This window comes from Recurvomyces mirabilis (genome assembly GCF_035927965.1).
Source record: "Recurvomyces mirabilis strain CCFEE 5264 chromosome Unknown scaffold_3, whole genome shotgun sequence".
In the NCBI taxonomy this organism is placed as follows: Eukaryota; Fungi; Ascomycota; class Dothideomycetes; order Mycosphaerellales; family Teratosphaeriaceae; genus Recurvomyces; species Recurvomyces mirabilis.
This window is the reverse complement of record NW_027041937.1, coordinates 619710-633428: the sequence shown is the minus strand read 5'-3', so window position 1 is coordinate 633428 and position 13719 is coordinate 619710. Positions and strand designations below refer to the sequence as shown.

At 53.2% G+C, this 13719-nt stretch overlaps 4 protein-coding genes across 4 annotated transcripts; all 4 read right to left on the bottom strand.

The window, feature by feature from the left end:
- Positions 1-548: 548 nt before the first annotated feature.
- LTS14_001551 (uncharacterized protein) lies at positions 549-3886 on the bottom strand (the record flags this gene model as incomplete). The annotated part of the gene is made up of 6 exons (XM_064834260.1): positions 549-743; positions 800-2729; positions 2794-3248; positions 3314-3373; positions 3430-3693; positions 3743-3886. 6 exons carry the CDS (start codon positions 3884-3886, stop codon positions 549-551), a joined length of 3048 nt encoding a protein of 1015 aa, XP_064698124.1.
- A 918-nt stretch (positions 3887-4804) lies between these two features.
- On the bottom strand, positions 4805-6019 carry LTS14_001550 (uncharacterized protein; the record flags this gene model as incomplete). The annotated part of the gene is made up of 1 exon (XM_064834259.1): positions 4805-6019. One exon carries the CDS (start codon positions 6017-6019, stop codon positions 4805-4807), a length of 1215 nt encoding a protein of 404 aa, XP_064698123.1.
- Positions 6020-6970: 951 nt separating this feature from the next.
- Positions 6971-9591, bottom strand: LTS14_001549 (uncharacterized protein; the record flags this gene model as incomplete). The annotated part of the gene is made up of 2 exons (XM_064834258.1): positions 6971-8648; positions 8705-9591. 2 exons carry the CDS (start codon positions 9589-9591, stop codon positions 6971-6973), a joined length of 2565 nt encoding a protein of 854 aa, XP_064698122.1.
- Positions 9592-11588: 1997 nt separating this feature from the next.
- Positions 11589-12967, bottom strand: ARP3 (Arp2/3 complex subunit, actin nucleation center; the record flags this gene model as incomplete). The annotated part of the gene is made up of 2 exons (XM_064834257.1): positions 11589-12879; positions 12933-12967. 2 exons carry the CDS (start codon positions 12965-12967, stop codon positions 11589-11591), a joined length of 1326 nt encoding a protein of 441 aa, XP_064698121.1.
- Between the last annotated feature and the right edge of the window lie 752 nt (positions 12968-13719).

The following is a 13719-nucleotide window of genomic DNA, read 5'->3' as shown; positions in this document are numbered from 1 at the left end:
CATCCGTTGCAAGGGGCCGACTCCGATTGGCTGGCACTACTCAAGATTACCTAGCTACATGGTTTTGATATACCTCGGTGGCATTGATACACGCAAAATTCTGCTTGTTTCCTATAGATTATGTGCAGTATGGTCTTGATCGTCGCTGCGACGTTATTGCTCGAGTCGCGAGGTCCTCGGACATCGGCTTTATTGCTCGTTCGGTGTATGGTCAAGACAAACGATCTCTTTGTTGTGGAAAATGCCAGTCTACAATATGCGACGTCGCACCAACTCCATTCGAGCAGACCGGCCAGCGCAATTGCAAGTTAATTATTACAACTGGACGAGCGAACATCGTTACGTTTGTACAGCGGGCTATGGCTTTGACCGACATGGAGTACTGAACGGGAACCTCCAAATGAAAAGAAGCAGCGGCAAAACAGTTGTGAGGCAGTCGATCGTCGCCTCTCTGACCATTCTACTACACTACTACTAAACATACTTCCACCCTCAGGCTCCGCATACATCATGGCCCAGCATCATGCCTCGCAGCAATATGCATCGGCTTAGTATGCACCTTCACGCTTCGTCCAGCCAGTCAATGGACTGAGCTCAATTGGACCATAACCGCTCTGGATCGGGGTGCCAGCGACGAGGCTGAGGTTTCCGACCTTGGCGCCTTCGGCTTCAAGAGACCACAGCACAATGCCGACATAATTGCTGCCGTGATAGTCCCAGATGCCCTCCGGGACAGGGAAAACCTGTGGCAGTCAGCACAATGATCGCACTTTGTCACATGAGGGTACAGTCAACTTACATCCTGAGGTCCGACGTTGTGGACATATTTGCCAAACTGATACCCGTTGACAAACAGTATGACTCTGTAGCTTGGGACAGTGCCATTAGCTGTCGTTGTAGCATTCGTGAAGCTGAACGACAAGGGAATATCGTAGCCGGTGGGCATATCAAGATCGAACGTAGTCGAGTAGAAGTTGACACCTGCCTTTGACAGTCCCTCCATTGGACCCAAGGCCGAGCTGGCCCAGCTCGATGTAGGCGCCCCGGGAAGATGCCAGCCTTGCCGCTCAGCATACAGGCCGCCCTCGTTGAGGGGACCTCTCGTGACATCCTCGAAGTCCTCTCCGTGCAGGTTGCCTGTCAGCTTCCAGGTCACATCACTCTGGGCATGACCCGACAAAGTGTAGTTGAGCACACCACGAGGGTTCTTGGAGCCCTCGCTGCCGACAGTCCAGTCCTCATCTAAGCCGTTGTTGTCTATGACAGCCGTGATCACATAGTCCTTACCGGAGGTGAGAGCGGGCAGATCTACCGTGGTGTTCCAATACGTGTAGACATCCGCTCCATCGAAGGATCCAAGGAAGCTGTCACCAAGCCACAGGCTGTGCCCAAATGCTGAGCCGCCCTGGGTCTGTACGTAGAAGGTCTTCTCGTTGCCATTGGCACAGAAATGAGCACGGTACAGCAGAACACCGGTATTATAACCATAGTCGCTAGCGTATAGACTTCGTGGCGTGGTCAGGTTACGAATAGTGTTGTTGGAGTACGTCAGGTCGGCAGTAGTCCACAGACTGTCATCATAGCCGGGTTGGACCTCTGGCAAGCTGTCAATGACCTTCCAGCCGACCGTGCTAAGATTAGGTACGGTGATTGAGGGCTGCTTGTAGGTTGCTGTAGCAGTCACAACACCATCCCAGCCTTGCTTGAATGAAAGGCTTTGCCCGTTCCAGGTGAGCTCGCTAGTGTGGGCTGGCGCGCCGATAACTTGGATATCGGAAGTTGCGTTGAGGTCGCCAGTCAGATAGACACAATTGTTCTTCACCTCTGCAGTGCGCAGGAGGTAGCCAGTCTTGACGATCGGAGCAGAAACCTCATACGTGGCATTGGTGTGATTACCAGAGACTGAATCGTTGGGCAAGCTTACAACCCAATAGTCGTATGCAGAGTTGCGGTCAAGCAGGTAAATAGTCAGGTCGCATTCAAGTTGGACGACTTTTGTCGTGGCATCAGCTTCGTAGCCAAGAACGGTCGCGCCATTGCGGTTGGCAATGTTCACACCTGAGCCTTGAGTTGTCCATGCATGGCCACCACCAGATATGGCAAGCTCGTGGGTCTCACCAGGTCCTCCATAGACGATAAGGACACGCTTGTCGCCGTACTTTTTCCATGTGAAGATCTCCGCAGACGAGTAGAGAAGATTTATCCCACCAACATCATAATCGGTGACATGGAACTTGGAGTCGCGCCCGTGGAGCGAGAGGCTGCCACCGAGCTGGGGGATAGTGACGTTGCCCTTGCTGGTGGGTAGTGTGATGGAGTACTCTGTGGTGTCGTTCGAGTTATATGCAGCGTGTCTGATTACGAAGAAGTCGGTGACATTGCCTAGGAGAGCAGAGACTGCAAGTGCACTGTTGCCAGTGTAGCTGCCATTCGCATGGCTGTTGTTTTGCGCCACAGCTGTCAGGTATGCTGGAGAAGCTCTGAGGAAGTTTGCCTCAAGTTTAGCTTCACTGTACTTCTCTCGTGCTACACCACGCTCCTCGTCAATGACGGCAGCATAGTCGTAGCTAGTATAACCACCAGGATGCCCAAGGTTACCCCAGTTCGTGCCGCCGTAGGTCATGTAGATGTTGAAGATCGTTACGCCAGCCGAAAAGTCATTCTTGTAGAACACTCTCTCAAACTGTGGATTCAGCAGCTCAAGACAATTAGCGAAGCCGGGTCCACCCCTGCCAAAAGCGTTAGTTTGAACCCAGGAATACAAAGCCATAAATTCACATTATCGCTGCTTACCATGGGTCAAATGATCCTCCCTGAAATTCGATGATGGAATTCGGCGTGCTGGAGCTCTGATTTAGGTGATCTGCCAGGTAGTATGTCGGCAGGGCATTGTCAGGCCAGACGTTAGGATTGGCACAATCGAAACCGAGGGGATACCCATCGTAGCCGTAGATGTCGACAGCTGCCTCTTTGCGCGGAGGACCTGGAGCAAAGTAGCCCTTCGGCGAGGCGTCGTTGGAGATGAAAGGCACCACAATTCCTGCATCCCGCAACTGCTGCTCAACGCGGGCAAAGTAGACGGCATCTGGGAACTCGGGAACTCTAGAGTTGGCTCCAGTGTATTCGTTCTCGGGCTGGACGAAGATGACGGGGCCACCGTTAGTGATTTGGGCCTTTGCGATGATACCTCCAATGCTCGACACATAAAGGTCTGTGGCGTTGAGATATCTGGGATCCCGTGTCCGCATCTAAAGGGGAACGTCAGTACTAAGCCATGCTCTTGCACAAGAGAGTCGTGTATGATTGTACTCACCAAGGCTGGGTTACGCTGAAGCCATCCTGGAAAGCCTCCTCCAGAGACTTCGGCATTGATCTACGTATATCTGTCAGGCGGGTATTCGCGTACTGGAGAGACCTATGTGTCCTTACATATGGTCCGGGTCGAGCGAGCAGGTAGATGCCTGCAGTAGCTGCCGCCTCGAAAAAAGGCTCGAAGGCGAAGACACCTGAAGCATTGAACTCTCCCTGTTTACCTTCCAGCAGTGCCCAATCGGTGTAGAATGATACACCATTGTAGCCTAGTGCCTTGATCTTCTGAAAGACGTCGAGCCAGAGTGCAGGGACTGGCAGTCGAAATGGATGGAACTCGCCTGAATAAAACAGGACACGCTCGCCACGAACGAAGATAGAATGCTGCAGAACCTATCAGTATGTTCTCGAAGGCTGCGTTGTAATCTCTGACTTCATCCCAAGTGACAATATCCTGGAGTGCTTCCCGTTTGTACGGATGCACAACCATTTCCGGCTTGCCACCAATGGCTAGAGCGTCAGACCGTACTGCTGCCAGAGACAGCAGCGCCGCCTGGCATAGTTTCCCAAACAACATCTTGCAAGCTTGCACGAGTAATTACAAGCAATGGGTACACAGAAGGCCGCAATGATGAGATCGGGCAACCTCTCGCCTTTTCTACCATCATCACGTAGCATTCATGCCATCGGCTAGGCAGGCTGCCCCTCTCGCACCCTGCTGTCCCGATGCCTCGTGGAGCATCGTGCAAAGCATGTCCCTCGATCAATAAGGCAAATCTACCAGTAGATCAGGTACAACGTGAAGTCCAATCGTGCTGATGACGCTCCGGAAGAACTCTCCACCTGCTTGTTGTGGAGAGGCACGCATTTCCCCGCTGACGATGGCGGAGGCCGGTGGGTGGCGGCACGAAAATCTCTCTGCACTACGCTTACATCAAGGTTTGACTTGAGCACAACATCGTATTTGACTCGGGATGTGGAGGGAGGATTACCTCACGAGTCGGTATGCCGTGGATAGTACAGGGTGCGCCATAGGCAGGCACGTTGCATTTATCCCTGACAAACTTCATGCCACCGCAGACTACGGCAAGATTCTGGGATCGCTCTGATGAGCTTCCATGACAGACCTGCTACCCAGGACGGACGCCAGCTGTACTTCCTTAGGCGGCATTGAATGCAGCAAGTCATGATCGGATTGCGAGGGTCATGAATAAATTATTCCTGGAAGCCAGATGAGACGTAGAACAAGACCCCAGGAATGCCGGCATCGAGAACTTCGGCATCGAGAACTTCACAGCTGCTTGTCACTGGCGTCAATCAGTACTTGGCGTTAGGAGAACAAGATCCAAATTCAATGGAGCGCTCCCCAACAAGGACATGATAAACCAATTTTGGGACTGGAATCAGAAGGGGCTTCAAAGCCTGTGAAAGGGATGTCACGATACGATGCGAATGGACAAGGCCTTAGCATACGGGGAAGTATGCCATCACAAGTCTACAACTCCGCTCTAGCAACCTCGCGCAGCAACAGATTAAACCTCGTATCTACCGTTTCCACATCATCCGCAGTCAGAACATTCAAGTAGTCCTTCGCAGCGACAGCATGAAATGCCAGCTGGTTCTCATACATCGCTCCACCGAAATCCTCCAGATCTGCCTCGAAGCTTGAGCGCTCGACAGGATCTAACACCTCATCATGCATATAATGCACATGTGGTTTCGCCCATGTTGGCCAGAAGAAGATTGTGGGTGACAGCGGACATATCAGATCGGGATGCATCACCTGCATCTGCTTTGGCAATCGAACTGAACGGTAATTCCAGACGTGCGAGTCAAAGCTGGTATATGCCTCTCGCCATCGTGATAAGAACTCGCTCTCGGGTCGTGCGATGATCACTGCATTACAAAGACCGTAGCGGTTGCCGCCCTCGTGGCCCATCAGTATGTCGCGGGGCCTGTCGAGAAGTTCGTTAAGCGGCTTGAGAGCATATACATCCGTGTCGAAGTAGATGCCTCCCTCACGCCTCAAGATCGCGAGTCTCAAGAAGTCTGCCTGATGAGGCAAGGAAATGCCTCTTGCCGCGGGAGACCCGCCATCGGGAAAGTAGTCTTGCCAGTCAACGTTTACGAGCGTAATGTGCCTTCGAAGCTGCTTCCACCAGTAATTCTTTTGATTCAGTCCGGTTGTATGGAGCTTGATTTCCATGGCATCAGCACGGACGACAGCAGCCTTGAGCGCAAGAAAGCGTGCGTAGTCAAGGTCCAAAATTCCGCCTGGGTTCGTTAAGGATATGAAGTGGATGACATTCGGGATCGAGGTCTTGCTCTGCGAGTGATTGGTGTGCCGCGCGCGGCAGTACATTTCCTCCTTGGTGTCTTTCCAGTCCCATCGCTGCACACGATCTTCTGTTCCGCTCGACCGTTGGTTCAGCTGTGTATATAGTAGCTTGGGGCTTGGTCCAAGGTACAGCAAGAGGAAGCATACGGTGGTCAGAAAAACCAAAGGACCCGGGGCGAAAGTACGAGGCACTCGTCCATCGTTGTGCCATAGCAGTCCTACAGGATGGTGATAGGACTCGCTGAGAGTGTTTTGACCTGCCCCATGATGCAGTATGTCGTGTAGATATTCTGCATTTATTAAGACTGGGTCGGTGGAAGAGACACCAATACGCAGCTGGTTGAACTTAGCTGACTGGCAGCCGCTGGCCATCTCTTTTGGCCATCAAGTAACGGTGAAGCGCAACGTTGCGTACGCACACTCGTGTAATACCACCCACTCCGCGGACATGATCTAGACTCCATCTGTCCGTCCCATCCATCGCTCAGGCGGTAACATAGAGGATGGCAGCAATGGAAGTAGGATTAGCCTCCATGGCGCTTTGAAGTACGCACGTGCTGGTGAGGTCTAAGCAGTCTTACGTGCGACGCCATCCTACCGATGCTTCAGGGGTGGTATGAGGTAACGTCATGGTGCGGTGGAATACGAGCAGCCAGGCAGCAGGACAATGTATTGGAAGAGCATCGACGAATTCTCAGCCTCTTCGTGCTTGCACTACCAAGGTCAAAGAATATGGTCAAAGAGACCGTCGTGCATAACTTGGATGTGTTTTTCTCCGTATTGGGTCTGTATAATGTCGCCTAATAGTCGAGTCTGTGAGGGTCGATGGAGCTGCAATGTTATTACAGCTTCCGAGCGCAGCCTGAAGGAATAGCAGATGGATGGATATGGTACTGCAACCATAGGCCCGAAAATGGGTGACGTGTCGGAAGCACCTTCGTATTGCGGGCCACACGCACTGACAGCGGCAGCAAACCTAAGTTGTATGACCGTTGCATGTCCCTGTGAGATTATGCAGGATTGTCGCTGCCAGTCCCAGCAGTGCAGGCTATCAAATCAGCCAGTTGGTGGTCGAGACTCGGCTGAGGAAGCTAAGAGAGATTGCTGCCCACACCGCGGCCTGACAAGCGAAGTAGCTTCAATACATTTCTACATCATCTTGCTATGCTTTGGATCATAAGCGTAACTTTCTCCTTCATAACATCATACAAACATTATAACGGACCTCCCTGTCATGTTCTTGACACGCCGCGGTCTCATAAGGCTTCAGCCAAATGCAGGACAAGTCATGTCAGGTGCATTACGGAATTGATACAAAGCAGATCAAATGCTTGACATACCGTAGAGAGTGTTCAGCCAGCCAGGGGTCGACCCAAATTGCTCTCGAGAAGCCCATTCAGCGATGTCTCCTCCATTAACAAAAGCAGCAAGATCGTCGGCACTCATACGAGTCTGCAAACCATTAAGCCACGCTTCCTTCTGGTATTCGTCCCAGACTTGTTGCTGCACTGGTGGCTGCTCCGTATAATGCTGCTGGATGGGCATGATGTGCTGGTGCTGGTGCTGCGAAGGTTGATGTGGTGAGGCGAAAGGCTGCTGCATGGGCATTGGCGCATGCTGATAATGATGGGTACCCGGTGGATAAGCGCTCTGCGCATGTTGCATTGGTGGGTAAGGTGCGTGTTGTGGCGTCCATCCTGCATAGCTAGGCAGCTGGCGATCGAAAAGAGGCGAAGCCTGAGACGGAGTAGTCGACGAGTGTGAAGCTGGCGAGACTAGAGTTGGTGGCGGTCCGGACGATATAGAGAGTTCTCCAGAGTAGGCTGGACGGAAGCCATTGTTTTGAGTGCTGTAGCTCGGAGGTGGTAGTGAGCCTTGCGGCGTTGGCTGCTGTTGCGTGGGCGGATGCGAAGTATGATACTGCGAAGGGTAAGAGTCGTAGGTCCGGAATTGGGCACTGTTGGGTGTCGACATGCTCTGCTGCCGACTCAACGTCGCGCCAGAAGTGGCATTGATTGCATTCCATGGACCACCACTTTCTGCTTTCTGGTCCATTGGCTTCCTTGTATCACGGTCTTCGCTCTTAACAGTCGTCCCGGCAGACCCGCTATCATCATTCAGTGCGTCGCCAGGGCGTGATTCTTGCGCAGGATCCGCATCGTCCATCTCGATATCATAATCGTCGAGATTGCCGAAGTCCTTGATGGTACGTTCAAGCAGCTTCCACTCATCCAGTCCACCACCAGGACCACCCTCTCGCAAACTTCTGGCAACGGTGGAACCACTGTCGTCTTCCGATGAGCTTGTCTCGGTAGACACAACATTCTTCCTATAGTCGCTCCTCATACGCCGGAAATATTTGTGCATGCGTGTAATGGTTGTAAACCAGCCGTCAGCCATGCGCAGTCGAGGTCGCATGTGTCCAACCATCTCTAACGCTTTCTTGGCAGCTTCAAAACCTTTACTTCCACCCGATCGGTCACCATCCATTTTCATCGTCGACGACACTGCTGGTGGAGTACACATATATCCTTCTCGGTCCATGTGCGTGAAATTGATACTGTACACCCCGACGAATGCCACAGTATATATCGCGAACCCAACAATCGGCGTTTCTACAAGCGCAGACCACTCCTGGCAACTGCGCACTAGGTCCATAATCTCTCGCGCGCACCTGAACAATTCGGTGGCACTTTCCTCCCAGAAGCCAGACGGCACATCGTATCGGTCTGGTGGGAACATCGGTGCGTCGAGCGGACCCACAGGTCTGTTACACCGAATGGGAAGAAACGGCACATACTCTCGGTGAAGCATGATGTTACATAGAAGATAGACAATGTGCACAAGAGCATATGGCGTTGAGGTCTTCATGCTGATATGGGCCTGTGTATTCTGTGGGGTGAGTGTGTGTTGTCGAGGGAGGCTTGCTCGGAAGTCCCAGCACTGTTGTCGTAGTCGATTCCATTGGCAGCGCCTATCCCAAGGTGGGTGTTCCTCAATCCTAGAAAGCAATGTCAGCGTCTTTTGTACCTCCTCAAAAGGCTGCGTGGTACTCACCTGCGACCACCTGCGCAAGACCATTGCACCACACGGCCATAGAGCTTGAGTATCTTCACATAGCGACTAACTAAGCCCTCGTCAACGCCAGTCTCTAGACGTCCCCTTTCATCATCATTCGCGCTAGTCAGGTCTGTGGATATCGACATTTTACGTCCACCATCAAGAGACTTGCCAGGCGCAACGAAGGCCTGTCGATGATTCTGCAATTCTGCCCTGCCTTCAACGACACGCTCCTCTTCTCCCAGCATTAAAGTTCTGACTTTTTCACCGAACAGAAACGATCGCTCACTCGCCGGCAGCTGGATGCGCAGCTCGTGCGCATGTAACATTTGTGGCCGGTATTTGCCACTGCTAAGGTAGCGATCCATGATGTAACAACTCCAGAAAGTCCGCCGCCGAATCTCTTGCTGAACAAAAGCATCTTCCTCCCCTTTAGAGCCCGCCAGAGAGCCCTTTCTCGAGTCCAGACCCATCCTTTCAGCCTCGGAGCCAAGAGCCAAGGCGCGAGACATGGGCTCATCGTCCAGCTCGCGCTCGTACTGTAGACCCATTGCTTGTGCAGCACGAATGGCTATACCGATAGTAAGCCACGCTTTTGCACCTCTGCACATGCTCCACTCGTGTAAGCCAATCATAAGCGCGGCCTGGATGCGCTCGATATCGTGCACGCGATTATCAGTCCAGCTAGTGGCCAATCGCTCATTTGCAGCTACTGCATAATACTGGCATGCTATCAGAGGGTTGCTTGGCCTGGAAGACGACGGAGGGTGGTGGTGCGCTACCAGTTTACTATGGAACCGTGCGGTCAAAGCCAGAAACGCCAACAGGAATTCAGGCGATGCCGGGGGTCTACTAGAAGCAGCACTAGAGTCCAGGTCTGCCATACTGGTGGACGGAGGTTGCATTGGGGCCTGTCGAAGAGGCCTAAGAAATGTTGGAGGATGCAGGAAAGGCAAGTCTGCAGAGTAGTGGACCTGGAAGATGTCGAAGAGCTCTTGCCATACAAGTGGTGTGAGTAATTTTGGATCCAATGCATCGAGCAGGGGCCGTAACGAGTCTCGGACTGCATTGCTTTCTCGTCCAGTACCAGCAGGAGGATGTACACTCTTTCTCGGTCTCGGCCTCCTTTCCCCATCTAGTCCAGCATCCTGTTGTCTACCCGGGAGACTATCCCTCCGCCGACCTGTCGAGGCCACTGGTGAGGGGTATGTGCACTCCCGGCTTGCGTTCTCGCATGACCGACATGTCGTTCCGACCCCATTGTTGACGCACTTCACCTTCGAGCGCCGGCATCGAATGCAGGCGATACTAGAGCGCATTCGATTCTGCGCGTGCCCGGGCAGCGAGGGCCCGGTAGCGGAGTGAGGACCACTGGTTGAAGCTATCGTGGAGGTGGAGGTGGAGCTCGGATGCTGGGTATGCGGCGATTGGAGAAGCTCGTCGGCAAGCCGAACGGGATCGTGAGACTCCACGGTAGGTGATATACGTGAGGTAGTATTGGTATTATTCGCGGTCCGCTGGTTGCACGTGATGTCGCACAAGATGGGAAGGGTCGCAAGGCTACGGCAGGAGTCGGGAAGGCGCACACGAGGGTGAGAGTAGAGGGAGTCGAGATCGTCACGATACTGCTCATACGGAAGGTGCCACGCTGCTCATGGAGCAGGCGCAGCCCGCAGGACCGGCGATGCAGCCACTGTCCCAGTATTTGATGCTGAACCAAGATGTCGAAACCAGCGCTCTCGAGGCCGACGCCGCGGATGCCAACGGCCCGATGCAATTTAGATCGCGATAAGATGTGGCTAGGAGATCGTTTCGGCAAGAGACGCCGTGGGGGAACCAGACGGTCTTTACACAAATGATATGCCACTGACGATGCCGGAGAGTACTGTTGATATTCCACCGTTGCATACCAGGACGTCGAGCAAGCGAGACAGTCCCGATTGCTCGGGTCTCTCAGTCCTCTCTAGAACTAAGTCGGTCTTGTTCGGCAACAGAGCTCCCGTAACGAGTCCGGCGCCTCCTCAAAGCTTTCCCATTGGATCTCCGCAAACGCTCGCTTTGTGGGGCAGCCCTCCAATCGCGCTGAGCAGATCTTTTCGGCGTCTTCGACTACTCATTAGACTTCATCTCGACCAGTATACTCGTCGACGTCTTCTCAGGCCGGCCTGCTACATGCTTCCCAATGAGCAAGTGACGTTCAGCAAGCCTCTCACTTCGACATTCCTCGCGGCACTTGGTTAGCCGCGATACACTTTGCCGGGCCCGGCACGGGGTCGGCTTGCCGATGAACAGCCAGTGTGCTGGCCTCATTTTGGGTTGAAGAGCATTCTGCCGAGCCGCACCATAGACCTAGGGAGCCATATGGTCGGTATTGCGGCAGAGGTCGCACAAGCGACAATCTGTCAGCAAGCCTGTCGCCTCATCACTACCCGCGGGCATGATGTTTCTTCTGCGGGAAGTAACACAGTTTACCTGGTCAGTCGGGATTGAAGTTCACATGTGCTTGTCATCAGGCAAAGCTCTGGTATTTAGAGCACAAAGTAGTAAGAGCACAGCAGGCCGGGTATGGACGAATGCCAGAGCAATGACAATCCTTTCCTTGCTATATAGAAGAGGTCAAACTCCGCGACGGCGGTCCGCTGGAACGCGATAGAACCTTCTCTTGTACTTTCTGCGCAAAATCCTCACAAGCATCGTATACCCATCTTGGTCGCATACAGTGTGAAGACCGCGAAGTCGTGACCAGCGGCTAATTATACGACCTGTGGGAGTACAAGTGGTGGCTGACCAGGATCTTAACCAGATTCTCGGTATATACCTTGCATGAACTAAGCGCAGGTATGCGTAGCGGCTTTTGCCATATAACAAACCCGAGGATACCTCACGTGCTCCCCGGACCACCGAGCAATGCGAATCTTCGGACAATACTGGGACCTATCTCGTCGTACTCGGCTTTCGTGTGGCAGTAACTCCTGAATTCTGGTGTCTGGCCGAGCAACGAGCCTCCGAACCAAGGGCCGTGTCGTTGTCTTCTGTGTGTGATGACTTGGACGTCAAGGCCGCCAGACTTGGCTTGGTTGCCTGCGCGTGCTTCGGAGGCTTTAATGCGGGCATCTACTAGGTGCCGGATGTCGCGTTGTAGGCGGCGGCCGAAGTCTTTGTATAGTGTTGAGCCTCCAGATAGGACGATGTTCTTGTATAGACCTCTTCGAACATCAATTGGTGATGTTTGGATGACGGTGTCGACGATGGTAGGTAGTGGTGTAAGGAAGTCTGAGCTGTAGATTTCGGGGTTGAAGAAGATCTCGGGTGCCAAGAAACGCTCGTAGCCAACATCGACTGTCACACTTCGACCACCAGGCTGCTGCACTTCGTAGTGCTTGAATCGATCGTCTGCTTCTCGATCGAATCTTGCAAACTCTTTAACGATATCTGGGCACACGTAGCAGAACTCCTCCTTGATCCTCTCGGCTGTCTTCAGTGAGCTGTCCGGCTCTCCTCGATCACGCAGCAGAGACTGTACGAAGTACGTGATGTCTCGCCCAGCAATTGGTATGCTCTTAATACTGCTTCCAATGACGTATCCTTCCGCAACAGGGATAACGTGGGTTACACCCTCACCACTGTCAATCACTGTACCTGTCAAACTTCGGTCTTGCACCTTCGAAGATGTCCACGATGCTGCCAATGCGAGTACAGCCTGCACGGCAATGTAGAGTCCAGCACAATTGAAGCTTTCGAACATGATCTCGGCTGTGTTCTCTCTGTTCTCAGGTGGGTTGAGCGGTGGTTCGGTGAGAAGGAAGTAGTGGTCTTCGGGCTCGACTCTCAAGTATTTGAAGATGCTGTTCGACCAAAACCTCTCCATTTGGTCCCAGTTCTCGATTTGTCCATGTCGTATAGGGTAGTGTAGACCGTACCCCGGCCCTGCTGCTGCACCAAGCGCCTCGTCGCCAATGAAGAAGTCCAAGTCCTCCGTGCCTCTCTTTGCCGACAGATGTCCACCTGGGCCTGCGCCACCAGTCAGGAATGACGGCTTTTGGCCTACTGCTGGTCGTCCAGAGCCTGAACCTCCGGCTCCTGCTGCTGGGCCTTTCGTCGCAATGGCGGTCGGGAAGACGAAGGAGGGTGAGTCGTTGCCAGCGAAACCTAGCTTGGTGTATCCCGTGCCGCTGCGCGGTAGTTAGTATTTGCGTTGTTCGTCCCGGGTCGAATGTATGCTTACTTGTCCATGACAACGGCGGGCGTTTGAGGCGCCATGCTGGGCTAAGTAGGAGGGAGTAAGCGATGGCGAAGAAGGTGCAAGAGTCGTAGTTCTCCAGACGTCCCCAACACTCTCCGTGGAATCTGTGCTGTATACGTTTGAGTCGCAATTGCCCGTGTTGCCTAACCTGACATTGGACCTACGTAACGTCGTGAGCACGGCGGGCACGTTTCGGGAAGTTGCCCCACTGGGCATGCCATGCCAAGCTTCGTCACGAACTCTACAGTATCCCTATATAACACACACGAGTTCTCCTGCGCCCCCTCGGTTTGCATTGCGAGAGACGGATCATGATGCTATGATTATGGCTTCTGCGGCGCTGTCTCTACAGCAGGTTTACCTGACAAGTGATCACTCGCCCAGGTAGGTACACTTTCGTTGGAACGACCACCGGGTGTCGACCTTGTCGAGTCGTTCTTGCCATCTTCAGAAGAAGAAGCAAGAAACACGCGAGACGCGACCTAGGCGACCGCAGACCTCACCTTGGAAATTTTCCGACTTCGTAACTTCACTACCACCGCTCACCTCTCCCCCTCCATCATCTCCACCACATTACTCCGCTGCATTGACAGCAACGCACCCAAAGCATCACTCTCATTGACCATTCCCTCATCCAGTGACCAGGAGTGCCGCCGCCGCTGCCATTCAGCCAGAGCATGCCGTGTGAGGCCTAAGACGCACTGCACGTGCTTCTGATACAACCCGTGATACTGACACATCAAGACGGCGAGCCTCAGATCCTCCACTT